Source organism: Patiria miniata, unplaced genomic scaffold (assembly GCF_015706575.1).
Source record: "Patiria miniata isolate m_02_andy unplaced genomic scaffold, ASM1570657v1 HiC_scaffold_16, whole genome shotgun sequence".
NCBI classification, from domain to species: domain Eukaryota; kingdom Metazoa; phylum Echinodermata; class Asteroidea; order Valvatida; family Asterinidae; genus Patiria; species Patiria miniata.
In genome coordinates, this window is record NW_024037054.1 from 1,414,475 (window position 1) to 1,439,547 (window position 25,073).

General features: G+C 39.8%; 1 protein-coding gene across 1 annotated transcript; it reads left to right on the plus strand.

The window, feature by feature from the left end:
• Positions 1-549: 549 nt before the first annotated feature.
• LOC119722626 (serine/threonine-protein kinase Nek3-like) lies at positions 550-24,872 on the plus strand. Its single transcript, XM_038192825.1, is given in 8 exon segments — positions 550-1,116; positions 13,087-13,218; positions 14,132-14,285; positions 18,386-18,523; positions 22,182-22,620; positions 22,623-22,862; positions 23,026-23,640; positions 23,642-24,872. Coding segments are annotated over 8 exon segments (1,941 nt in total). The 5' UTR covers positions 550-977; the 3' UTR covers positions 23,726-24,872.
• Positions 24,873-25,073: the final 201 nt, after the last annotated feature.

A 25,073-nucleotide genomic window follows, 5' to 3' on the forward strand; every position in this document is an offset into this window, starting at 1 on the left:
TAAAGATACATATATCTCGAAATGATTAGAGATATCTCTAAAACATTTAGAGGTATCTTTAAATGATTTAAAGATATCTCTAAAACTTTTAGAGATATCTTTAAATCATTTAAAGATATCTTTTAATACATAACAGACATCGTCGATAGCACTAAATTGTTTTAATGACTTTGCTAATGCTATATAAATGTTACTTTGGCTCGCCATATAGTCATAATCATCAGCATCTATGTTCAAGAGATACTGATTGAAATAAACAGGAGTAGACTGGGGTTTCAACATAATGGGAACGGTGTTTTATTATATGTCTATGGCCGGCCAGGCGCGAGTAAGCTGGGGGAGTAATCGAACGCCACTCTTCATGGCGCGTATGCGGGCGCTGCGGAATATAGCTCTATGTTACGTTAATATCATAGACATAAAGAACCTATGGTTAATATTGGATAGGACACAGCGCCCTCCATCTTGTGCACACACGTGTAGTCATTGGTAAGGGTTTGAAAATTTGAAATGCGTTCATCACACCACGGATCATCTTCACGCGCACGTCACGCATGCGCGATTTTAGGGAGGCCAAGTGTCCGAAGAAAAAATTGTCTACATTCCAGCATTGATTTGCTGCTGAAACGCCACCCCCTGCAAACATTCCTGGATCAGGCCGCCCCTGCCCAGGTGCCCCTGTAATGTCCTGTTATACTTACGTGCTAATGAGTTAATAACTGCAACGCACCTCGGCACATATAAAAGATACGTGATGCATCGGCACGTGGCGTAAAGCATTGTTACTTTATAAATGAATTTGTAGTCGAGCGTGTCGAATTGAGGTGCAGCCGGGCCGGGACGCACACAACTGCAAAATGGCAGCTAAGTACAAATTAGTACAAATCATAGGAAGAGGCACTTTCGGTTTGGCTTGGTTGGCAAAATCTTTGACTAGTCAAAGACCGTACGTCGTTAAGGAGATACACCTTGCTGATATGACTGAGAAGGATAGGAACCAAGCGGTGAATGAAGTAGCCATCTTGGCTAGTCTGAAACACGCCAATGTGGTGCGTTATCGGGAAGCTTTCATGGAGCGAGACACATTGCATATTGCTATGGAGTATGCCGATGGAGGTAGGCCTACAAGACCACTAGAAATACTCAGTATAAAGTTATTCATGAATATTTGAAAGAAAATAGTGTTTGACCACCAGTGGTTGCGTACAAAGTCTATGAAAAGCCGTAAAAACTGTCTATTTGTTAGCAAATTCACCTTTTATTAATTGGGACCGCACACGGCCGGTTAGCGATTATTTTTTTTCTATATCACACGCTCGCTAGTATACAAAAATTGAATGCTTCGAGTGGTGTAGTAAAACTAGCCTCCCGAGGTGATCCATGGACATTCTATTTTCCCGAGGCGAAGCCGAGGGAAAATAGAATGCTCCATGGATCACCGAGGGAGGCTAGTTTTACTTCACCACGAGATAAAGCATTCAATATTTGTTTTATAACACTTCACCCACAGATTCTGCTTGGTTTTAATATTTTTAATTATTTAAATCTGAACACAGTTGAAATAAACTTCAATTTCAAAATTGGTGGAAAATGTATTTTTTTCTTCCAAACTACCCCTTCGCGAAATGTTTGAACTCAACTCTGTGGCGCGCTCTCTTTGGAACAAAACGCGCTACGCGCAACGCGCAATGCGCACACCAGCATGCATTTGCACACAAATACCGCGCCGTGGAAATAGTACTTTGGTTGCTACGGGTATAGTACTACGGGTATAGTACTTTTGGCCGTGCACAGAAAGATAGCAAAAATAGAAAGTGTCATGTGACTCGCTCTGGGCCAATCAAGACACAGAATCTGGGTGAGGGTGAGGTGTTATAATATACAAATATTGAATGCTTCGAGTGGTGTAGTAAAACTAGCCTCCCGAGGTGATCCATGGACCATTTTTCGCCTCGGGAAAATAGAATGCTCCATGGATCACCGAGGGAGGCTAGTTTTACTTCACCACAAGATAAAGCATTCAATATTTGTTTTATAACACTTCACCCACAGATTCTGCTTGATTTTAATATATTACATAATTTAAATCTGAACACAGTTGAAATAAACTTCAATTTCAATACAAAATTGGTGGAAAATGTATTTTTCTCTTAAAAACTAACCCTTCACGAAATATTTGAACCCAAGTCTGCGGCGCGCTCTCTTTGGAATAATACGCGCTACGCACAACGCGCACACCAGCATGCATTTGCACACAAATACCGCGCCGTGGAAATAGTACTTTGGTTGCTAATGGTATAGTACTTTGGTTGCTATGCGCATAGTACTTTTGGCTCTCGGCCAATCAAGACACAGAATCTGTGGGTGAGGTGTTATAATATACAAATATTTAATGCTTCGAGTGGTGTAGTAAAACTAGCCTCCCGAGGTGATCCATGGACATTCTTTTTTCCCGAGGCGAAGCCAAAGGAAAATAGAATGGTCCATGGATCACCGAGGGAGGCTAGTTTACTTTACCACGAGATACAGCATTCAATACTTGTTTTATAACACTTCACCCACATATTCTGCTTGATTTTAATACTTTATATTATTGAAATCTGAACTCAGTTGAAAACAAACTTCAATTTCAATACAAAATTGGTGGAAAATGTATTTCTCTCTTCCAAACTACCCCTTCACGAAATGTATGAACCCAAGTCTGCGGCGCGCTTTCTTTAGAACAATACGCGCTACGCGCAACGCGCAACGCGCACACCAGCATCCATTTGCACACAAATACCGCGCCGTGGATATAGTACTTTAGTTGCTAATGGTATAGTACTTTGGTTGCTACGGGTATAGTACTTTTGACCGTGCACAGAAAGATAACAAAATTAGAAAGTAACATGTGACTCGCTCTCGGCCAATCAAGACACAGAATCTGTGGATGAGGTGTTACAATATAGAATTATGCTGGAGTGCCCTATATATGCAATTATCTTCAAGTAAACTTGAATCCTCGATCCTGATTGGTCGATCCATGGCAACAAGCCGTGCTAACCATGTAGCACGGCCTTCCTCCATCCGGTTCGTTAGTAAAAACGTCATACACGTGCGCGCTCCACTGATTACTAGCGCCCATTTGCTACAAACGCTCGAGCTGCGTTAACTTCCGGTTCCAATCTAGCCTTGACCAAGGCTATCAGCTTGTCCCCATACGAGCTTGTTCCCGCTACCGCACACCGCGCGCGCCGCGACACAATCACTAGTTGTACTATACCGTTAGCCTCAACGACCCTTGCGTGTGCTTTGTGTGCATGTACGTACGCCCCACACACACTTCCGCAAACAGCCGTATAATAAGTCGAAGCGCAAGATAGCCTTGACGCAACCGTGGCGAATTCCTTATGTGTTTCTTTATAGTTTCGACCGAAATCGGCCGAAAATTTCTGTGCGCATATATTACACGATATCCAATCAAAGCCCGTAAACTTTGACCCGCTACATACATATTCATGACCTGCAAATTACTGTATACACCACGTACATGTATGTTCATGCTCAAACCATGGTATGTCCAGGTATTTCAATCCCATTTTAAACCATTTCTCCAGTTTTATTACAAACAAATGAAACATGCCGCTATATGAGTGAACAATTGTTCAAAGTGATACTATTTCCAATGTATTGCGAATTGGACAGTTCAAGACAGCCCACCGACGTTTTGTCGGTGCAACAGCGTACATTATCACGCCGCTACCTGCCCGTGCTATTCTGACAGCGAATGTAGGGAACGGGTCAACTCGGACCCAGGTCAAATCATACCCATTTAATCGAATGCAGGTTAACTCGTATCTGTAAGCACCCGTATGAATTAACTGCATGAAACGAGCTATTGACTTTGGGATGGAAATATACGAAACTGTCAGGTACATGGTGAAAAAAAAACTCTCCCTGAATTCGTACCATGTGCAAATTACATCTCATACGTACGACATGTATTTTAACGCGTACGTATGAATCGTATATGTCGTACCTACGACATACGTACGACATGTAAGTCGTAGATGTAAATCGCACGAGATACAAGTCGTTCTCACAAGATATGTTGTATGTACGACATAATCGACAAACAAGTCAAACATACGAGTTACAATTCATATTTTGTACACACGAGATATTAAGTCGTACTTATATACAACTTTGTCGTATGCGACATATATCATACCCTGTCGACTCGATTTATGCACGACATATATGTCGTACCGGCACCTGTCGACATTATGTCATATTTTGATATGTCATACTCTGTCGACATATATGTCGTACCCTGTCGATGATATTAGTCGTACCCTGTCGAAATATGTGGTACCCTGTCGATATATTAGTCGTACATACGACATATAACTTATAGGTTGTTCATACAAGTTAAAATCAGTCTTACAGAATAAGTTTGCTGAAGGAGAGATATTTTTTTCCCATATCCCCTTGACAGCTCAGAAGAAATACCCCCCCCCCCAAAAGTCAGCGGTAGATATACTCAATAGTGTGAGCGCTTTTTTTTGCCGCTGAACGTGAAAGCGCAGCGTGTCTTACTGCATGGCGCCAGCCGGGCCGGTGCCTACAGTGGACGGCCCCAACGTGGCCTCTGTGCATGGTGACATCGTTTTTGACGGCGTGCGGTTTTGTACCGTTTGCCGTTTTTTGAAGGTCTAATTTTTCATCCTTTTCATTTCATTTTCGATCCAAACTATGTGTAACTTTATAAATATTATTCTACTATTATTTAAGATTTTAAGGGGGTGTTTTACAATAATTATTGTTACTACAGGCCGTCTGGTTTATAAACCTTTGGTCGTATTATACAATGCAATAAATATTCATTTTTTGTCAGCCGTTATCCAATGAGAGAAGACTATTTACCATAGCGCGTACTAATTATCATATTCGGCATACACGGTTGCGTCAAGGCTATCTTCCGCCTCGACTTACTGTACGGCTGTTTGCGGAAGTGTGTGTGGGGCGTAAGTACATGCACACAAAGCACACGCAAGGGTCGTTGGGGCTAACGGTATAGTGCAACATTGTGTCGCTGCGCGCGCGGTGTGCGGTAGCGGGAACAAGCTCATATGGGAAAACTGATAGCCTTGGTCAAGGCTAGTTCCAATCGTGCAGAGAGTGCTGGAGGTGACGTCACACTAACGAACCGGATACCGCACTCCGCGTATTGCGCTTTTCTAAGATGCGCACGCCACTCCGTACAACGCGCACGTGTAAAAGGTAACCGCCATACAGCTTTATGCAACCTCGACTCCAGGGTCGCGTGCTCGTTCCTTACACTAACCCCTGGCTGTGATGATGACGTAAATGACACTGAATGGCTACTCACAGCGTATTGCGCTTGCATTTCGAAGATTGCACGCCGGGCGCCCCCATAATGCGCTCGCGTGCTTTGCACTTAACGTCACGATATGGATGTATCTGTGATTGTAAAGGCACGAAAGGGGTACGTACATTTAATACAAATCTTTGCTAATTAACACAACGTCCAAACGTTGTGTTTGAAAGGATTGATTCTTCAAAATCACAACTTTTAACATTTTAAAGATGGCGTCAGCACGTAAAACGGATAAACTGCAGCCCTAATTATAATGTACCGTATTTTGGAACATTTAAATTACACAATTCCAGGGGTTACGATCGCGCAAGGCATGATGGGAAACAACATGGCGCTGCAAGATCGTACCAACGGGGCACGAGGTTGCTATGTTGCACCTATGGTTGCAGCTACGCAACCGCGCGCGCGTGTGGGTCGTGCCATAGATATAGAATAAAAAGACTAGATCGGCAGCGCGTGCATATACGCACGGCCTTGCCTGGAGGGTCACGTGCTGGAGGAAAGATACAAATTGCGCGCTAGACGTGACGAACGCAACGCCGTTTACGCGCACATTGCCAGTTTATTTTCTGTTTAAATACTTGAGACCTTCAATGCTATACAAATATTGAGTGGCTCAGCGTGTAATGGGAGGAATATTATCCCAAGTTAAAATCTGGACTTTTCCATTTCACGAGGCGAAGCCGAGTGAACTGGAAAAGTCCAGATTTTACCGAGCCATAATATTCCTCCCATTTCACAATTTAAAGCCACTCAATATTTATTTTATATAACTGACATATAGATCCTTGTCATTTGATATATTTGAACTTTTTTTCAATACAAAACTGGAGGAAAATGTATTTCTCTCTTCCAAACCACCCTTTCACGGAAATATTTGAACCCAACGCTGTAGCGCTGGCTCTTTGGAACAATACGCACTACGCGCAACGCTGAACGCGCACACCAGCATTCATTTGCACACAAATACCGCGTCATGATTCTAACTGTTGAATAGTATACAAATATTGAATGCTTCGAGTGGTGTAGTAAAACTAGCCTCCCGAGGTGATCCATGGACATTCTATTTTCCCGAGGCGAAGCCGAGGGAAAATAGAATGTTCCATGGATCACCGAGGGAGGCTAGTTTTACTTCACCACGAGATAAAGCATTCAATATTTGTTTTATAACACTTCACCCACAGATTCTGCTTGATTTTAATATTTTACATTATTTAAATCTTAACACAGTTGAAATAAACTTCAATTTCAATACAAAATTGGTGGAAAATGTATTTCTCTCTAAAAAACTACCCCTTCACGAACTGTTTGAACCCAAGTCTGCAGCGCGCTCTCTTTGGAACAATACGCGCTACGCGCAACGCGCACACCAGCATGCATTTGCACACAAATACCGCGCCGTGGAAATAGTACTTTGGTTGTTAATGGTATAATACTTTGGTTGCTATGCGCATAGTACTTTTGGCCGTGCACAGAAAGATAGCAAAATTAGAAAGTACCATGTGACTCACTCTCGGCCAATCAAGACACAGAATCTGTGGGTGAGGTGTTATAATATACAAATATAACATGATTTGTAAATAATTATGTTACAAAAAAGTTTGTAAATAATGAGATAACGTTACAAAATTATTTGTAAATTACATATGACGTAAACAATTATTTATATATAATTTCCAAGACGAAATGCATGATATGTGAACAATGATTTTTATACATAAATATACGGAAGTCGGAGAGTGCTACTCAATAAGGGTGGATATATTTTGTTGGTACGTGTGGAAATGTTTTTTTTGTACAGCGGGCGCCACTAATTATATGGCGGCCGCCAGATAATAAGTGGCGGCCGCTGTACAAAAATAATATTTTCACACGTACAAAAATATATATTCACAATTATTATGTGGCGGCCGTTACATATTATGTGGCGGCCGCCACTTATTATGTGGCGGCTGCCACTTATTATCTTGCAGCCGCCACTAATTATGTTGCGGCCGCCACTTACTGTGTTGCGGCCGCCACTTACTGTGTTGCGGCCGCCACTTATTATTTTGCGGCTGCCACTTAGTAGCTTTCAGCCGCCACTTATTATCTTGCAGCCGCCACTAATTATGTTGTGGCCGCCACTTACTGTGTTGCGGCCGCCACTTATTATGTGGCGGCCGCCACTTACTATGTGGCAGCCGCCACTCCGGACAGTCCACTGTCCGGGGGTCAACCCCTAATTTTGAGGTGGACCGTGAATTAGGTAGCGCACAAAATGTTTTGCATTTTCTTGTCATTTGGACCTTGTAGATCAATATTCCGACGAGTGCCACCTTGGCACCCTTGAGCATATGTGTCTAAAACAATAAAATATGCAAATTAGCATCCTCCATTAGCAAAAATGCATTTTTCTTTATATACATGTATCTATGCAGAATATTGTCCAAGCTTATGAGCAGAAGTGTCTTTTATGTTCTTCATCGACTTGCGTTACTCGAACTCAAAATGAATACTCATCTAACTGAAACAACCAATCTCCATCTTCGGGAGTCCTTAATTGAGTGGTTGGGCACAACCCGACCACTCTTTGGAGTGGTCCAATATATATCGACCCTCATCCGAAGTGGTGCATATTACTCTGACGTCATGATTACGTCATCAGGTGTCAAATTACAAGCGATTTTATCTGAAAAAGTGACGAATTACTTTCACCTATAACTCTTGAACTAAACAATGAAGGATGTTTGTATTCTGTAATCAGATAGGCCATTAATTGTTATTTTTTGTTTGGTACGTGAACTCGCTTGACCTTTACTTCCGGATCTACCGGAAGGTCAAAGTTAGGTGAATTCAAAATGAAGACGTTAGCTTGACATCAAAACAAAGCAACATTTCTTCCGAACGGTTCACGGTATGATCACAAAACCTTGTGTGAACTTGTACCATGTTACGAAGATGTTTTAAATTTTGTTACATCATCATGACGTCATCAGGTATCAAATTACAAGCGATTTAAGGGAAAATGTTGACAAAATAGTTTGCGTTATATCTTTTGAACTAAATAGAGTATCGTGTTCGTTTTTTTCGTGAGGTTGTAGACTATGCCGTGAGAAACATTTTGTGTTCCCAGACACAAAACCGCTTGATCTTTTCTTCCGTTGTTACCGGAAGTGCAATAAAAACTGAATACAACTCAAAAGTGGAAGCATTTTACTACAGACACATATTATGAGAGTGTTTAGTGAAGAATGCCAGACACAAAAACAGTGCGATGACGTCATCATCCAAAAGAGCGCCCCCTAGCGGCACATAAAATATTGTTTCTTTTCTTTACTTTTAAAATCATAGGTTCAAATTTTACCAAATCGACCCTTGATATTCTTTGATTAACCACGTATAACTGGGCAAGGTTTCAAATTCATAACGTCATCAGACCGGAAGTTATTTTTATTAGAATTTGCCAACGATCATATTTTAAATTTAATTCTATCATTTGATCCATGTCGTATATCTTAGCCCAAATAACGATACCGTTGCCATGTTCACCTTTTGCTTCCAAATACTGTGACGTCATCAAACCGGAAGTTCGATGTTATGAATACATACACTTATATTTTCCAAATTTTCATACGTTATTTAACTTCACAATGAACATCCACTCCGAACTAAATCAGTATTCACTTCCCGTTTTTGACTAATGACGTTATCAAGCCAGAAATAACTTGTATGTGTACATGGAATGTTTACTGAAATTTAATTGATTGTCCTGGAAAGGATTTAATTGCCTGATACTTTGTTCTTACATAAAAAAAAATATTCATAACTTAACTAGACAGTGTTTCATAAAATAGTTGTCTACCCGACCACTCTGCGTTTGTAACAACAAACGCGAATCTCTAGTATTTTATTTAAAATGTAACACATTGTATATATTTGATATTTAATTTAGTATTTGCAGTTTTATGTGAATTAATAAATACATTGCAATAAAATGTTCATTTTAAATGTTAAAATTGTTTCCATGGCAATATTACATTTTTCAATGTAAAGTATAGTTGCCATAAAACATTAACCAGTGTTCCTACTTCCCAAACGTCTTGAATCTTATTGGGAAGTTCCCAGTAAGATTCAAGACGTTTGGGATGTAACTAGAGACATACATATAATTTCCTTTTACTTTACCAAAAATAAAAAGAACTTCATTTGAAGTACCAAAAATATCACAATATTAATATTACGTATTTAAATATAACGTTATTATTGTTGTTATTATTATTATTAGTTTGTCATTGCAACAGAAAAACACAATACAAAACATGATGACTGGAACTTAGAAAGTGAACCTTACCACAATTGCCCACAGGCATTGAGCAAGGGCGGATCCAGAACACAATTTAGGGGGAGCAAACAAATGTTGTTCCCCAAAAAGTCTGTCCAAAAAAATTACGGCCGAAAATGCTCCCAAGACAATAAAAAAAACGAACCCATTCATTAAAACGAACATTAAACATACAAACATTAATAATACACTAGGATATAAAAATACACAAGGATACAAAAATACCTTTATATATGTATAAACAGTTACACGCTAAAACAACAATAAAAGTACTGCTAAAAATTACCAAGGTTAAGTCCTTTTTTATCTTTACCTGCTCATAAACATTTCCATTTTTAAATTTGGAGGCAAACTCGACCCTAAAGAGATTTTTACAAACGCTCCTAAAGAGCATACCACCAGATGCGTAATAGAAAAATCCAGATTTTGTTTCCAAAAATCGGGAAATGCATGAAATGGATTATCATGATGTAGAACCAATACGAGCAGTAAAACGAAAAAAATCAAATTTTTGAATCGTTTTGAGATTTACACACAAAAAAAATAACAAAAAATATGACAACATTCTGATAAAAAATAAAAAGGTTTCAATTCAGAACACAATATAAAATTGTTTGGTAGAATCATATGACATTTTGAGGAATAAGCTGAGATAATTGCGGTATTAGACAGATAGAACCAGTGTTTGTGTGGGGAAAACACACAAAACAAGTACAAGAAGGCGGAGCCTCTGAACCCAAAGAGCAAAGAAAGGGGGGGGGAAGCAAAGGTGGCTGATGGGGTTGTGATAGGTTAAGTTTCATGGGGGAAAAAATGCCTTTTCCCCGGTCAGAGGTGGAATCGAGAATGACGCGACGCCAACTATTGCGTGCTATCAACATGTACGCGGAAGAACTTTCCACCAATGACCACCAGCTATTCACGCGCTCAGCTTGTGACGTAATCGTAAACAACCACATCAGGGATATTCTCAAAATTCTCGAGGTGTCCGCGCGTCCATAAACATGATTAAACTCCGCTTAATCATCATTTATAGTCAATGGTATTGGTTTCTAATAGGTTAGTGGAGTTTTCTTTCAAGGCGACACCCAGCTATCCCAAAAGGTGCAGCGTTGCCGAAAGTCCGCTGTAAGGGGACCCCATAAAAGCGCGTCTTTTTTCTCAGTTTCTTTATCAAACAAATGAACATTGAAGATTATTTGACTTTGGCAAAACTTAAAAACGTCCGTCAGTTTCATTTTAACGCATTCAGCATAGCAGTTTTCACCCTAATTCAGGTTAAAATATGATTTTGATAGTGATTCTTGATGTAAGACATCATTATGTCCCGAACAAAATTGAATATGATGGGGAAATTGTGAACTTTTTACATGTTTGACATGTAATTATAATGTTTTTAAAATAATAGTTGTCTTTTTGTGTTGCATGTCTAATAACAACCCAAACACGTATCAATACAAGCTTTGATTACAATTCATCGTGCGAAACAATCCTTTAATCGGAAGTGATTAAGCACGTGCATTCTGTTGTCCAAAAGTTGGTGTTCTTTATAAAAGTCTTCATTATGCAGCCTTTGCGGGAGAATAACTTGAGTTCCCTCATGTCAGCGCGCGTCTGTTGTGTATTAAAACAGAGGATACAGTATTTCACACTGGAGATATGGAAAGCCCCCATAGTTTAAATCCGTTTCCCCCGGACGATGTATCCCACTAATATTTTGGAAAGAATCCGTAACAGATATTTCCAAAAACAAAACTTCCACCAAATGTCAACGTTTTCTGAACAGCAGAGGGTTTTTTTAAATCACAATTTTGAAGTACCTTCTGTTCTGCACCTCCACCTTTCAATCACAACCATGTCATATTAACCTACGCGCAATGGACAGACGCAAGGATGCACAGCACTTTAAGTACATTTTGAACCAAAAGTGCACTTTCAATGCATGTGTTTTAAGCATGGCCAAACTGTACACCCTGGGTGAAGTTTTTTACATTTTGAACTATACTTTTGTTTTACTTTTATGTAATCTGGCATGATCAAGATTCGTAAGTAGGTTAACTTGTGTGGTGAATAAAATAAAATTTCAGTTGTGCAGTGTAGGCTAACGTAGTCTCCTTACAATAGGTCAAGATATTAAAAAAAACCACTGTATTCAAAATAATGATTTGAGCTAATCTGCGTATTTTTGCACAAAATATGTTACTTTTTCAGTATGTAAGTAGTTATGTAAGTATTTAATCAGTGACCCTGCAAACCATGGGTTTGGTTAAGTTTGATTCGTAATGACGAATGCCTATTTGCATATCATGCAAAAAAAAAAAAAAAAATAAGTCATTGAAAAACGGTATCAATATATTTGTTTACCCCCAAACATGGTCTGGGTACCTCCATTGATAAGTTTTGATGAAATCCTGTAGGGATGTATACACAACTTATATTTGTCCTTATGGCGGAAGCTCATTTTCATATTTTATTGTTTAAAAAAATGCTCAAGGGTGCCAAGGTGGCACTCGTCGGAATATTGATCTACAGCTCCAAGTGACAAGAAAATGCAAAACATTTTGTGCGCACCCTAATTCACGGTCCACCTCAAAATTAGGGGTTGACCCCCGGACAGTGGAGTGTCCGGAGTGGCGGCTGCCACATAATAAGTGGCGAATCGCCGCATAACAAGCGGCGGCTGCAACATAAGTTATAACAAGCGGCGGCCGCAAGATAACAAGCGGCGGCCGCGAGATAACAACAGCCGCCACATAATAAGCGGCGGCCGCCACATAATAATTGTGAATATGTTTTTTTGTACGTGTGAAATTTTTTTTTTTTGTACAGCGGCCGCCACTTATTATCTGGCGGCTGCTACATAATAAGTGGCGGCCGCTGTACCCAAAAAAATATGTTCACACGTACAAACAAAATATATTCACCCTTACTGAGTGGCACTATCCGTCTTCCGTATAAATAAGCCGAAACACTGAAGTATATAATAGATAATGAATGATATATAACTAATTTTGTTAGGTAATTTATTGACACATGGCACCTTATAACGTATTAGTATGCTCCCACACAAGAACTAGAGCTCACTTTTCACATCCATAAGGATACAGAGCCAGTCTGGGCCATGGGGCCAGCGGCGTAGCCAGGTTTCACCACATTGGGGGCGGGGCCTATTTCTGTTAAACCCGTTAATCATGGTCACATTATACTACTAAGTACTAGGCAACATATTTCAAGTGGGCGGGGGGGGGGTGGGGGTGGGAACTGGAGGGTGTTTGAGTGCACCTCATTCCCCATCCCCCCGACTACGCCGCTGCATAGGGCTATACTTGTACCTCAATAGCAATATTTCAAAATGTTTTTGGGAACTTTTCCCCTTTACCAGGTGACTTGAATGAAATAATCAAATCCAACCGGCGGGACGGACAGCATATCACGGAGAATTGCATCATGGACTGGTTTGTTCAGATCTGCTTCGCGTTGTGTTACATACACGCCAAGAAGATCCTCCACCGAGGTGAGAACAGTAATGTGTCAAGGCGCGGATCCAAAGGAGGGCGGGGGGGGGGGGGTGGTCAAATCCCCCAGTTCTGCCTTTGTTCATGGAAATACATTAAAAACAGTTTGACCCCCCTGCTCTGACACTCCAAAACAATTATGACAACAATACTGGTAACTAGAAATTCGCGTTTGTTGTTACAAACGCAGAGTGGTCGGGTAGACAACTATTTAATGAAACGCTGTCCAGTTAAGTTATGAATATTTGTCATATAAGAACGAAGGATCACGAAATTAAATCCTTTCCAGGGCAATCAATTATTTTGTTTAAAAAATGCATTTTGAACGCTTTGATAAATTTCAGTAAACATTCTATGTACTCATACAAGTTATTTCTGGCTTTATAACGTCATTAGTCAAAAACGGGAAGTGAATACTGATTTACTCCGGAGTGGATGTTAATTGTCAAGTTAAATAACGTATGAAAATTTTGAAAATATAAGTGTATGTATTCATAACGCCGAACGTCCAGTTTGATGACGTCACAGTATTTGGAAGCAAAATGTGAACATTGTAATGGTATCGTTATTTGGGCTTAGTTATACGACATGGATCAAATGAATTAAATTTAAAATATGATCGTTGCAAAATTCTCCTAAGTAGCTTCCGGTCTGATGACGTCATGAATTTGAAGCCTTGCCCAGTTATATGTGTTTAATCAAAGAATATCAAGGGGCGATTTGGAAAAATTTGAACTTAAAGAAAAGAAACACTATTTTATGTGCCGCTAGGGGGCGCCCTTTCGGATGATGACCTCATCATACTGTTTTTTGTGTGTCTAGCATTCTTCACTAAACACTTTCATAATATATTTATTACGAAACCAAAGAAAAAAGCCAAAACGTGTAATAACTTTATCCTACTGTCTATAGATCTGAAACCGCAGAACATCTTCATGACGAATGAGGGAATCATTAAAGTGGGTGATTTTGGCATAGCTCAGATGCTGCGTGGCACCAGAGAGCATGCCCATACTGCCATTGGAACACCGTATTACATGTCGCCAGAGATATGCAGGCGAAAACCGTATCCTTTTGTGAACCACAACTTATAAAAACATATAGATTGCCTTTGACAGAAGAAAACATGTCCTCACCAACGCGTTTTTAATATTGTTTAGTCATTCAATGACCATATCGATTGGTCTTACTGAAAAGAATTAGGCGGCCAAACTGGTGATGGGCTGGATTCAGGTTTATTGATTGACTCCGAGTATGGGGTACAGGGTTGGTGGTCTGCGAGCATAAGCCTGTGGTGTTTGTGGGCGTGGCAGGTGTAGTGTGTTTCTAAAAGAGGGACAAACACAAAGGGGAACTACTTAATACGTGCAAAGACCTAGGAAACCCTATTCATAGGGTGCAACCCTGCATTGAACTTCCCATAGACACTAGTGCTAAATGCCCATACTTCAAAATTCATTTAAAATACTCAGAACTCGCACGGGTATTTAGGAGCTGCACAGAAAAATGATGATCAACATGTCATCTTTCATTTTCTTTTTATTTTTTGGTGGGTTGACCATTGACTTTTTGAGAAATTCTCACCTAAAGAAGACGACCCCTAATTTCCCCAAAGCTGAAAGATAGCCATCTTGAAAAAAACGATCCCTTCACACAACAAAAGAGTCACTTTCAAGCCCAATTGCATCCAAAATGCTCAGAATCGGAAGCATCAAGTCTGGGCCAGAGGTTCTTTGCCGTATCTTTTCAATTTCCCAAGTTTATGGCTCTTCATGAGCTCGGCGGATGGATTTAGGCCTATTTACCGGTGTGAACCCATAAACATCAACAAACTTACCTCAAAATCCTGACGTAGTCTGGTTCCCAGAGATTACAATTTTCCCTGACGTCCAGACGTCTAAATTGAAGGTCAGGCAGCCCCCGTGGCTAAAAATAAACATGCCGACATTGACGGCCCTTTTTCTGAGCTTTTAATGTCCCGATCAAATTTTTAAATAAATAACTTGCTTCACATAATAATCATACAGTTATGAAATAAAGTTTTATATTTCTGGTAGAAAAACACTGACTAATGTTGACCTGGAAAGGTAGACACCCAAATAGCACTGTTTTATATTGGGTTGTGAGAAGTGTATTTGGGTGTTTTAAATGAACGCAATTTAGAAATCAACAAAAACTCGCACGATGACATCATCATGACGCCAGTTTCATTTCCATGTAAAACAGGGCGATTCATAAATTATGCATCTTAAAGATGGCATCACATGACAAATACTGACGTAATTTCGACGTCACCTGTTAAGGAATTATATTAGCTTAGGGTCTTGGTCTGTGCCTAGTTTGAAGTCAATCTAATTGCATTTAATGTCAATTTTTGCAATTAAAAAGAAATACCAAAATTTTAAAAATTAATAAAAACTCAGTTGATAACGCCATTTTGACGTCACTTAATACTTTAAATACTATTATCAATAACTATCCACCCACAAAGTTTCATAACGATTGCACATTCCCTCATATTTTCAGAAAATCACGTATTTGATAACGTCATACATTTTTTGAATTGTGCACATATATCTATGGCCTACTGAACCTAATACACCAATAAATTTTAATGTAGCATGTTTAGTTCAGAATATAGAGATGAGCTGAAAAATCAATAAAAATCCACATGAAGCCGTCATCATGACGTCAGCTCAAGTATTTTTCATCTATAACACATCCCGCTTTGTCTACATACCAAGTTTCATTGGAATCGGTCTTGTAGTTCTCTAGATATAGGCCCTTGAAAAAAGGAACTTTTATGATAAACATCACATGAAACGTGATGGCGTCATGATGGCGAAATTCTTCTAGGACCATCCGTGAGTGCTTGTCTAAGTAAGTGCCAAGTCTGAAGCCTACCGGATTCACGAAAGTGCCAAATGTTATTGTTTGAAGAAAAACGTGTAAAAAACCTTTGGGGAAAAATGCATCTTTAATGTGATTTTAACCTGACACCTGATGACGTCACGATTACGATTTGCTTTAAGTCGGTATCTTAAAAAAAAAGTAGCGAAAATCACTTAGCTAACGCCTTTCCAGATGCCCGACAAGGTACACTTCAGCGTGTGTTCCACTTCAGTGCCGTATAACAATGCGCACACACTGTATGTACATTGTACAACACGCGTATTACACGTACATGTACATGTACATGTGTGTGCATGTATTGCAGAGCATGTGCATACATGTGGTGCAAAAGTTAGCAATTCCGACTTGATCAATCTGCCATCAGCACCCCCCCCTCGCGTGCACGCGCCTGTATTCATCAATGCATAATTATGCAGCAACATCTCTATGCATATGCAGCAACATCTCTATGCATATGCAACAACATCGCTTGACCAATCAAAGTAACCGTTTTTCGAAGACTCGTTTATTATTTTCAGTATAACAATCTGCAAAAGTTTAAAAACGTAATCTTAATTTGTAGATTTCAAACACATTATATTGGGATGATAATGCTAAGATCAGCTGCTCTTGGATTGAAATAATAAAGAATACGATATTCAAATCTTATTTAAAACAAAAGGGAATTTTTATTGGGGTTAACCTGTAAAATATGTTGAGAACCATTGATACCGCTTCGTGCTGTGCATACCCAGAGCCGTTTCAAAGCATTCGAACGTACGCGTGCGTGTATCTGTTTCTACCACTGATCTCTATCTTTATATAGACCGCTTGCAGATGCGTTCGATAATCGACGCGCGGAGGCGCGCGACGCCATGTTGTGGGACAAGCGTATATCTATCTATGCATATTTTGTCCCATAACATGGCGTCGCGCACCTTCGCGCGTCAATTATCGATCGCGTCTGCAAGCGGTCTATAGAGATCAGTGGTTTCTACTCCTCACCATGGGATGCGTGTGCGTCTTCCACGAAACTTTGGATGCGCGAATACGCAGACAACGCTGATTGCGTGTAAAGAATATTATCAAAACAATCTGCGCGCGTTTTTAAGAATAAAAACGCTCATTACCTGAAATACTGTGATGTGATTGGCTTCTACCGAAATCGGTAGAAGCCCATCACATCGAGATTTTTTTTTTCGCACACAGGTGTTGTCTGCATTATGTTCATCATACATACTAATTTTGAAGCGATAACCAGAACTTTCGCCACACACGTCAACTGAAAATAAAATTGTTGACATTTTCAACCTGCCGCTAGAGGGCGCTCAAACATCTTATGACGTCACCGGCATATTTATTTTGTAAAGTACAGCCTATCCAGAGACTAACATCGTTTTAAGCAAGTTCACATCTTTTTCCACTTTCAAATTATAAGGCACTTCCGGTTTGGACCGGAAGGAAGGGTCACGTGAATTTACGAGTCTCTCACAGTATATTTTGTATTGATTTTCAAAGATCAAATCCAATAATCTTAGGTGTGAAGTCACGTGACCATGATGACGTCATCACGACGTCAGTCTTCTGGGCACATCTATGCTATAAGGACTATACCTATGCTGACTTTGAATGATGTACCCTACGACACAGATGAATGGCAAAAGTGAATGCGGAAAAAACAAAATTCAAAGTAAAAAAAAACTTAATGAAAGCAAGAGCTGTTATGGTGCTACCGAAACAGCTAATAACAATATTTTTTTTTCGTGCGGCTGCTAAAAACAGGCCTTCTATATTGTACCGACGCTTATCTCCCGAAATTCTTGTTTGTTTGTTTTCGTTGGAAGCAATAAGATTGCTGAAAATTCTAAGTAGGGTGAATAACAACTAAAATGGCTTATATCCATTTTGAGAAAACAGTTGCACTTTTTAAAGTTAGCCAAGATTTGTTTTACCTGTCATCCATTGTCCTATAAAGTCTGCACTAGTTGCGACACTATTGCCGACATTATTCTTTGCCTTCTAACTCACCTATGGAGCATCGACCAATGAAAGAAGCAACTGTTGTGATACAGCCATGTCAGTAACTGTGATTGCTCGCCATTATCAATCCGTTGCAAGTATAATATATCCCTTTTATTGTGTTAATTTATACAATGATTGCACATGGTTTACCGATGCTTATCCAAGCGATACAAATTGCCGCATGACTCCGCCTTATTTACGCATTAGGTCTGTAAAGCATTGCTTTGCATCGTTATTCCTTAGCTTTGTCAGCTACAATCATAAGAGTGACATGTGGGCAGCTGGGTGTGTCCTATATGAGATGACGGCACTGGTTCATCCATTTGAAGCCAATGACATCTCTTCGCTGGTCATCAAGATCACGAGAGGAAATTACAAGGCAATACCAAGGTATGTGATATTTCTGCAAATAATTGTGTATTTGGCGCTGTCTTCTCTGATTATACAAATCTAAATATGTGCTGATCTACGGAGTTAACAAACTTGGTTGCCACATTAATAAGAAGCCGGATGGGAATTTCCCCGTGTTTTCTCCCAAAAGGATTTTTCGCGGGTTTTCGCCCCTCCCGTAATAATTATAGCAATACTCTTTTCTTGATGTTACAAGATAGATCCAAATGCTTCGTGTTCACTGAATCCACCTTACAGTAAAACCTGTTAGCGGTGTTGTTTCACACTGTTCATGTAGTTATAATAGTTTTACAATATATTGTATTTATAATTATTTGCTTAACAACAGACTATGCATTAATCCAAAAATGCTTAATCCCAATGTATTGAATTGTACATGTATTGTATTTGTAATGTATTGTACATGTTTGTAGTCATTTTTTATTGTATGCAGGGCCCCAATGGAAACCAGTTTTAAACTGTTTTGGCATATCCTGGGTAAAGAAATGTAATAAATAAATAAATAAATAAATAAATGTAGTGTCAAACCTTAATCTCGATTGCTGTTTCGATACAATATGCAACTCCCAAGTTACTGGCCCGCAACTTCTCGAGCGTGACTGTAAAACACTAGGGCCAAATTTCTTGGCACTGTTAACCACAGAATTCCTCGCTTACGACCACAAATTTTGTGCTTACCGCACTAGCAGAAAAATTCTGTGCTAACCCGTAAGTACAGAATCCTAGTTACAGGATGTAGGCATGCGCAGAAGCCAAAATTCCTCGCTAACGCGTGAAATACGCTTACCGTAAGCTCTAGTAAGCAGAGATTTTTCGCTAACGGTAAGCTGTAGAGCCAAGAAATTGGGCCCACATTTTTCTTAACATATCCCTTACAATATCACCGAGCAAAATTTGCTCAACCGCAACTGTTCATTCATGACCGATGAGCAATAAACTCACCACCAAATGCAGAAAGAAAAATGTCAAAGCGCCCTCGCTTGTTGTAGCTATTGACATCGCTGACAAATTTTGGCAGACAAGTGTTTCGCTCGTACCCCCCGCCCTGCAAACAGGACGCTGGGATACGCTGATGAGCTTCACAGAATCTTGTGAAGGAAGTGGCCTATGACCTATGTACAAAGCATCTGGCTGCAGCTGTCGGACCGCAGTTAGACAATGTGCGCAAATGCTATCCGAAAACTTCCCATAGAAATGCACACGTTCCATACCGGATGTGATTTCTGTTTCATTGTGGACCATGTGGACAAAATTTTCAGCGTCGCATAATGCAATCCGACCGTTCGTCCTTCGAAACGGAGCCTGAGCAAGTGACGGGAATTGTACATTTATAATACAGATGAGTTCTACAAAATTTCCTACATTATTACGCTTTTCAACGAAAAATTAAAAAAAGATCTCTAAACTGGAATAAAAGAGTAATACCAGTCTTAACGGCCGTTTCAAACCTTGCAGAGTCATGACCGTGATGACGTGCAGGTCACAGGTCGCGCAAAATCCAACCAAGAGAGCGTGAATTCATCAGAGTATCCCAGCGTCCTGTTTGCAGGGCGGGGGTACGAGCGAAGACAAGTGCCAGTATGATGGGTCACGTCCGACAAAAACACAAGCATGGCACCAACGTACATGTAGTATGAAAAAAGCATTCATCATCCTCATCAGTTCTTTTGAATTTTGAAATGACATCTTGGTACCTGAAAATATTTCATTATACGTTCGTAAACAGATGCATTTACTGCCACTGGCTTTATGTTATGAACAAGTGAAATAGGGCAAAAAATAATGCCATGCTTAAGTTCCTAATTTTAAAGAAAGAATGCGGTAGAAATCTTACATTCGACCCCTTCCCCCAAGATCTCCGCCCCTGAAATGTATCGTGGAATGGATCGCTTGTACGTAAAGCGCTCGCCTCTCACCACTGAGGCCCTGGTTTGATTCCCGGCTAGGACCATACGTGAGTAGAGTTGTGCGTTGGTTCCCTCTTGTGTCACGAATGTGCCCTTCGGTACTCCTCTCTCTGGAAAGATTAAACTAAACATTTTCGATCTGTGCTCCGTGGCCATAATGGGTCGATGTGGCTGGCTTTCAAAGGCGCCTTTACCTACCTGCGGCTCGACCACGCCGAAGCCGCGACTTTCACAATTCAGCTTCTCAGCTACGATTAAGGATGATTAGCCTTCCGAATTATGTTTATGTTTTTAAATTGCGGGGAACGGTACCTTAGGGGGGACATTCCCATAGGGTTGTACACACACCTTTTCTACTTTAATTACCCCTTACCCCAACCGAGCAATGTATTGATGTAGTCTATGATTATGACAGGGAGTCTGCTATGACCTTGCACGTACCGTGGTACGTACGGTGTGAGACGCTTATATCGTTGGTATCCACGCTATTTTCACCATGTTTTCACACATGAGTGGGAGCAGCGAACTAGCAGACGATCAGCTGTGTCAAACACGCGACATGCATGTGAGTTGCCGTTTGAACGATGTCAGAATTGGTGTGATTACTGCTGTTTGTTTTCGTGAATTTTACATCAAATTCCAAAGAATCCAAGACAGAGGTATAACAAAACATTATTGTTGACCGCTGCGATGTGGGATATGACGTTTTGAACACCCTCAGGGTGCATAGCACCACCCTCGGCTTCGCCTGGGGTGCTACGCGCCCCTCGGGTGTTCAAAATTTCATATCCCACATCACAACGGTCAACAATCGTTAATTATCTTCAAGCAAACGTGAATCTGTTTGCTAGCAATATAAACTTTATAAAAAAAACAAGGTGGACATTTATGTGTAGTGGATTGGCTTTATGGTTTCACGTATTCCCCTCCCAAACAAAAGAAAAGAAAAACACATTTCTTAAAAAATACACACATAGATAAATATGACAATGAGCATGGGAATTATCTTGAGCGCGATATGAACCTACGATGTCCGGATTACTGGTGTTGAACACTATACTATCTGAACCGTTCAGCATTGTCGATTTTTTTAAGTAAGGAAAGAGAAGAAAAATAAATAAACAACAGCTAAGAAATAATAGGGGAAAAACAACAACTAACAAAAAACAAACAGAAAGACAAATCAAAAACAAAACAAACACAAAACCAAAAACCCAGAGTATTTCTTCATTTTCCTACACTTTTAAGGAAAGAATACATGCACAGAATTATGTCATTTTAAAATTACTTTCATGGCCCTGAGACCACATTCTTTCAATATATAGCAATTGTAACAAACTGCCTTCTTTGCATTGAGATGTGCGAGGGCGCTACACAATAGTCAAAAGTCCAGTGGTAAACAAGTAGTCCAAAAACTCGAATGTCACGTTAAAGATTAATAGATTTATTCTTTGAAAACTGATTTGACGTCATCATGACGTCATCACGTGACATGTTAGGTCATAAATCAAAGCCCTATGAAAATGTAATCACATTATAATATACCACCATTTGTTATAAACAGAACTACACATCCTTCCTGTATGGATGGAACTTATACTTGAAACTTGACACATGTCACAAAAAAAGTTGCCGAAACAGCCCTGTGTTTGTCCACAAACAAATGTCTAGTTTTATTTTGTTTTGGTTTGTTGATGTGCTTTGTCGTTCGTTTCTTATACGTCTTATAGACACTATGGACCTCTCCTGGACGATTTAGTCTCTGTGTTGCTCCGTGTCGAACCCGAGCGACGCCCCTCTGCTGACCAAATTCTGTCTATCCCTGGAATCCAGAATTACGTGCTTGCGTTTACCGACCAATGCAAGAACCAATGTTCATCACCAGGTATCATGAGGGAATGGAGTCAGAGCTCAAACCACAAAGACGAAAATGTTTTTCGAAACGAACAAACTTCAGCTGTGACAGCTAGGAGACACTCATTCACATCTATTGCAACTGAGCAGATTTTCTGCGCCCAGTCGACTTATAGCAAAGAGCGGCACCAGTCAGTTAGAGATCGTATGGGTGAATGTGAACTCGCTCAGCGTGGTACTGTTCTAAAAGTTCAAAGTGGTAACAAAGAAACAGCTCGTGTCATTGCAGGTGGACAATTTCGACACGTGCATTGAACACTGGTTGGCAACATCGGGTTATAAGCACTGTATACCGAACTCCTAATAAGGTAAAACCACTAACGGAATACCAAGATTGTACAAAAGGATCAACTGATCGTACAGCTTTCCAGCAAAGCAGTTTGTTAGCATATGGAGTAAACGGAACAGATACTGAAATATCAGACGGAGAAATAACTTCTGTTGATGCTGAAAATTCCAGTAACACGTTGAGAAAAGACTTTGTGCAGGGAAAGATAGTAAGTCTTTCAATAATATAATAAGTTTTTCGGGTTTGCATCGGAAAAAAAACACCCACTTTTCGTTTTTTTAGTGGGGGAAAAAACCTGTCGATTAACTATAAAAAAATAGGCATATATTGCCGAGTGTTCATAGTTGTCCGTTTTATTGATAATTGTACAGGAAATATGTCAGAACAAGAAAGCAAACCTGAATGACGATCTTCAACTAAAAATGCCGATTACGAACCTCTTCGATTTTGAGTGCAACGGAGACAACTCGGTGACGATAGGGTCACTAAAGGAATCGACGTACGTCTTGGATAAGCCATCCGTGATATGTGTCAGTAATAAAGAAAGCAACAAGAGACGCCCAAGTGTTATCACCAAAGTAGTTCAAATTCCAGAAAGGTGTGATGGAAACAGAAGGAATATTTTCCACCCTCGAAGTAGTAACAGTGATTTAGAAGGCACAAAAACAAAACATGAGTCTCGTGAAGATAAATTCTCCTGTGCTCGTGGCAACTGCAATTGTGATCTTCGTGAGTGTTCAGCCAACGCTCAGCACAACGGAGGCGTCTTAGCGGACTTGAACGAATGCTTGTTTCGTAGCAGGATAAGTACCGGGGATTCGGCAAGAGAAGTTCGTGGCAAAATTGAGACATTTCGCGCCTACCTGGAAGAAAAGATCGGGGTTGAATTGTCTTTTGCATGTCTGAATGCAATCAGATCTGTGTCCGGTGGAAAAATGCACCGGTTCGTGTCGGATGATATTGCACTGAAGAGGATGGGGGGAATATCTTGGCAAGGACAAAATGCAATTTGCACCGGCAGTGTTGTATTTGCATAATTTGGAGCAAAGCTGTGATTTGCTTCCTGAGTGATTACACCATGATAGAATATTTGCATAATATTAAAACAATGCAATAGGTTGTCTGAGCGATAAAACGAACAACAATCTACTAACCTGTATATCATCACAGTTAACAGAAATTGGGCGCCCCCTCCCCCACTGTAACATCAAGCCCCACCCCCCCTCGCCCGTCTATGGTGCGAAGCCAGGCTATGCCAGTGTCTAGGGATGGATGACAAACATAAAGGACAATTAAACACAAACGTATGGGAAGTAAAACAGTTAATCTTTCCTTCTATTCCTTATTAATATTCAAAGTTGAGTGATAATTGTTTTTCACACATTGTGGAATTGGTCGTTCGAAATGTTTTTGTTGTTAGGAAAATGTATACATTTTATGGGGATTTTTTTTACGGATATCGGTTAAACTTGAAATATGAACACTCACACTGGGATAGCCAGTCAGAATTAATCAAGCTCTCTTTCCGACACCACCAACACATTGCTTGTGACTAATACCTAAAAAGACATTTCAAGATAGGTTCTCCTTTTTTAAGCTTTCAACTTAATTTTTTTCAAATTATATTTCTTTTACTTTGTGCATTAATAATCGGCCATTAATTTCGGCAAATACTGGATTTTTTTTGGTAACGTTTTACTGGTTCACTGCCATAGGTTTGTACCTATTGTCATTGCTTTTGTGTCATCAATACCGAATGTGAACAAGAATGTGAATTTCAAATTGAATGCCAATTTCAAATTGAATGCCAATGTCAAAATTGTCAATTGTTTTTCTTCTAAACACCCCCAGGCCAGCACTGTGACACAGTTGAGAGCATATAGGGATGAGATCGTAAGACTGTTTTCCAGACTTCGTATGAAAAACCTCGGAATATCTGCCACTCTTGTAATTTTCCAAACTTAAAGGCATTGTGTTATATTGACGACATCTGTTATACAGTTCACGTACATCTTTTTTTCTGTAAATATGATCTCGAGGTAAACAAAAAGAAGTCCTTGAACATTCGTAGATATTTTTTTACAAATTCAATTATTTATGTATTTTTAAAAATTTGATAACAATCGAGGTAAAACTTTTTATTTTTGAACTATACAAAACACGTCTATCTACTGAAAGTACTTTTTAATATGAAATAAACTATTTATTAAATAGAACATTTTTTTCGTTGTCGTCTTTATCGTGTGAAGTTTGGTTTGAAATTGCAGACAGGAATTAATTTTGGATGCATGTAAGGTAGAGTGGGGGTAATCCCGACCACCTCGATAACGGCTAAATAGAGGTTTGTGTTTGTTGAGTTACAAACGCAGAGTGGTCGTGCAGACAACTACTGCATTTAACACAGCCTAGTTTAATTATG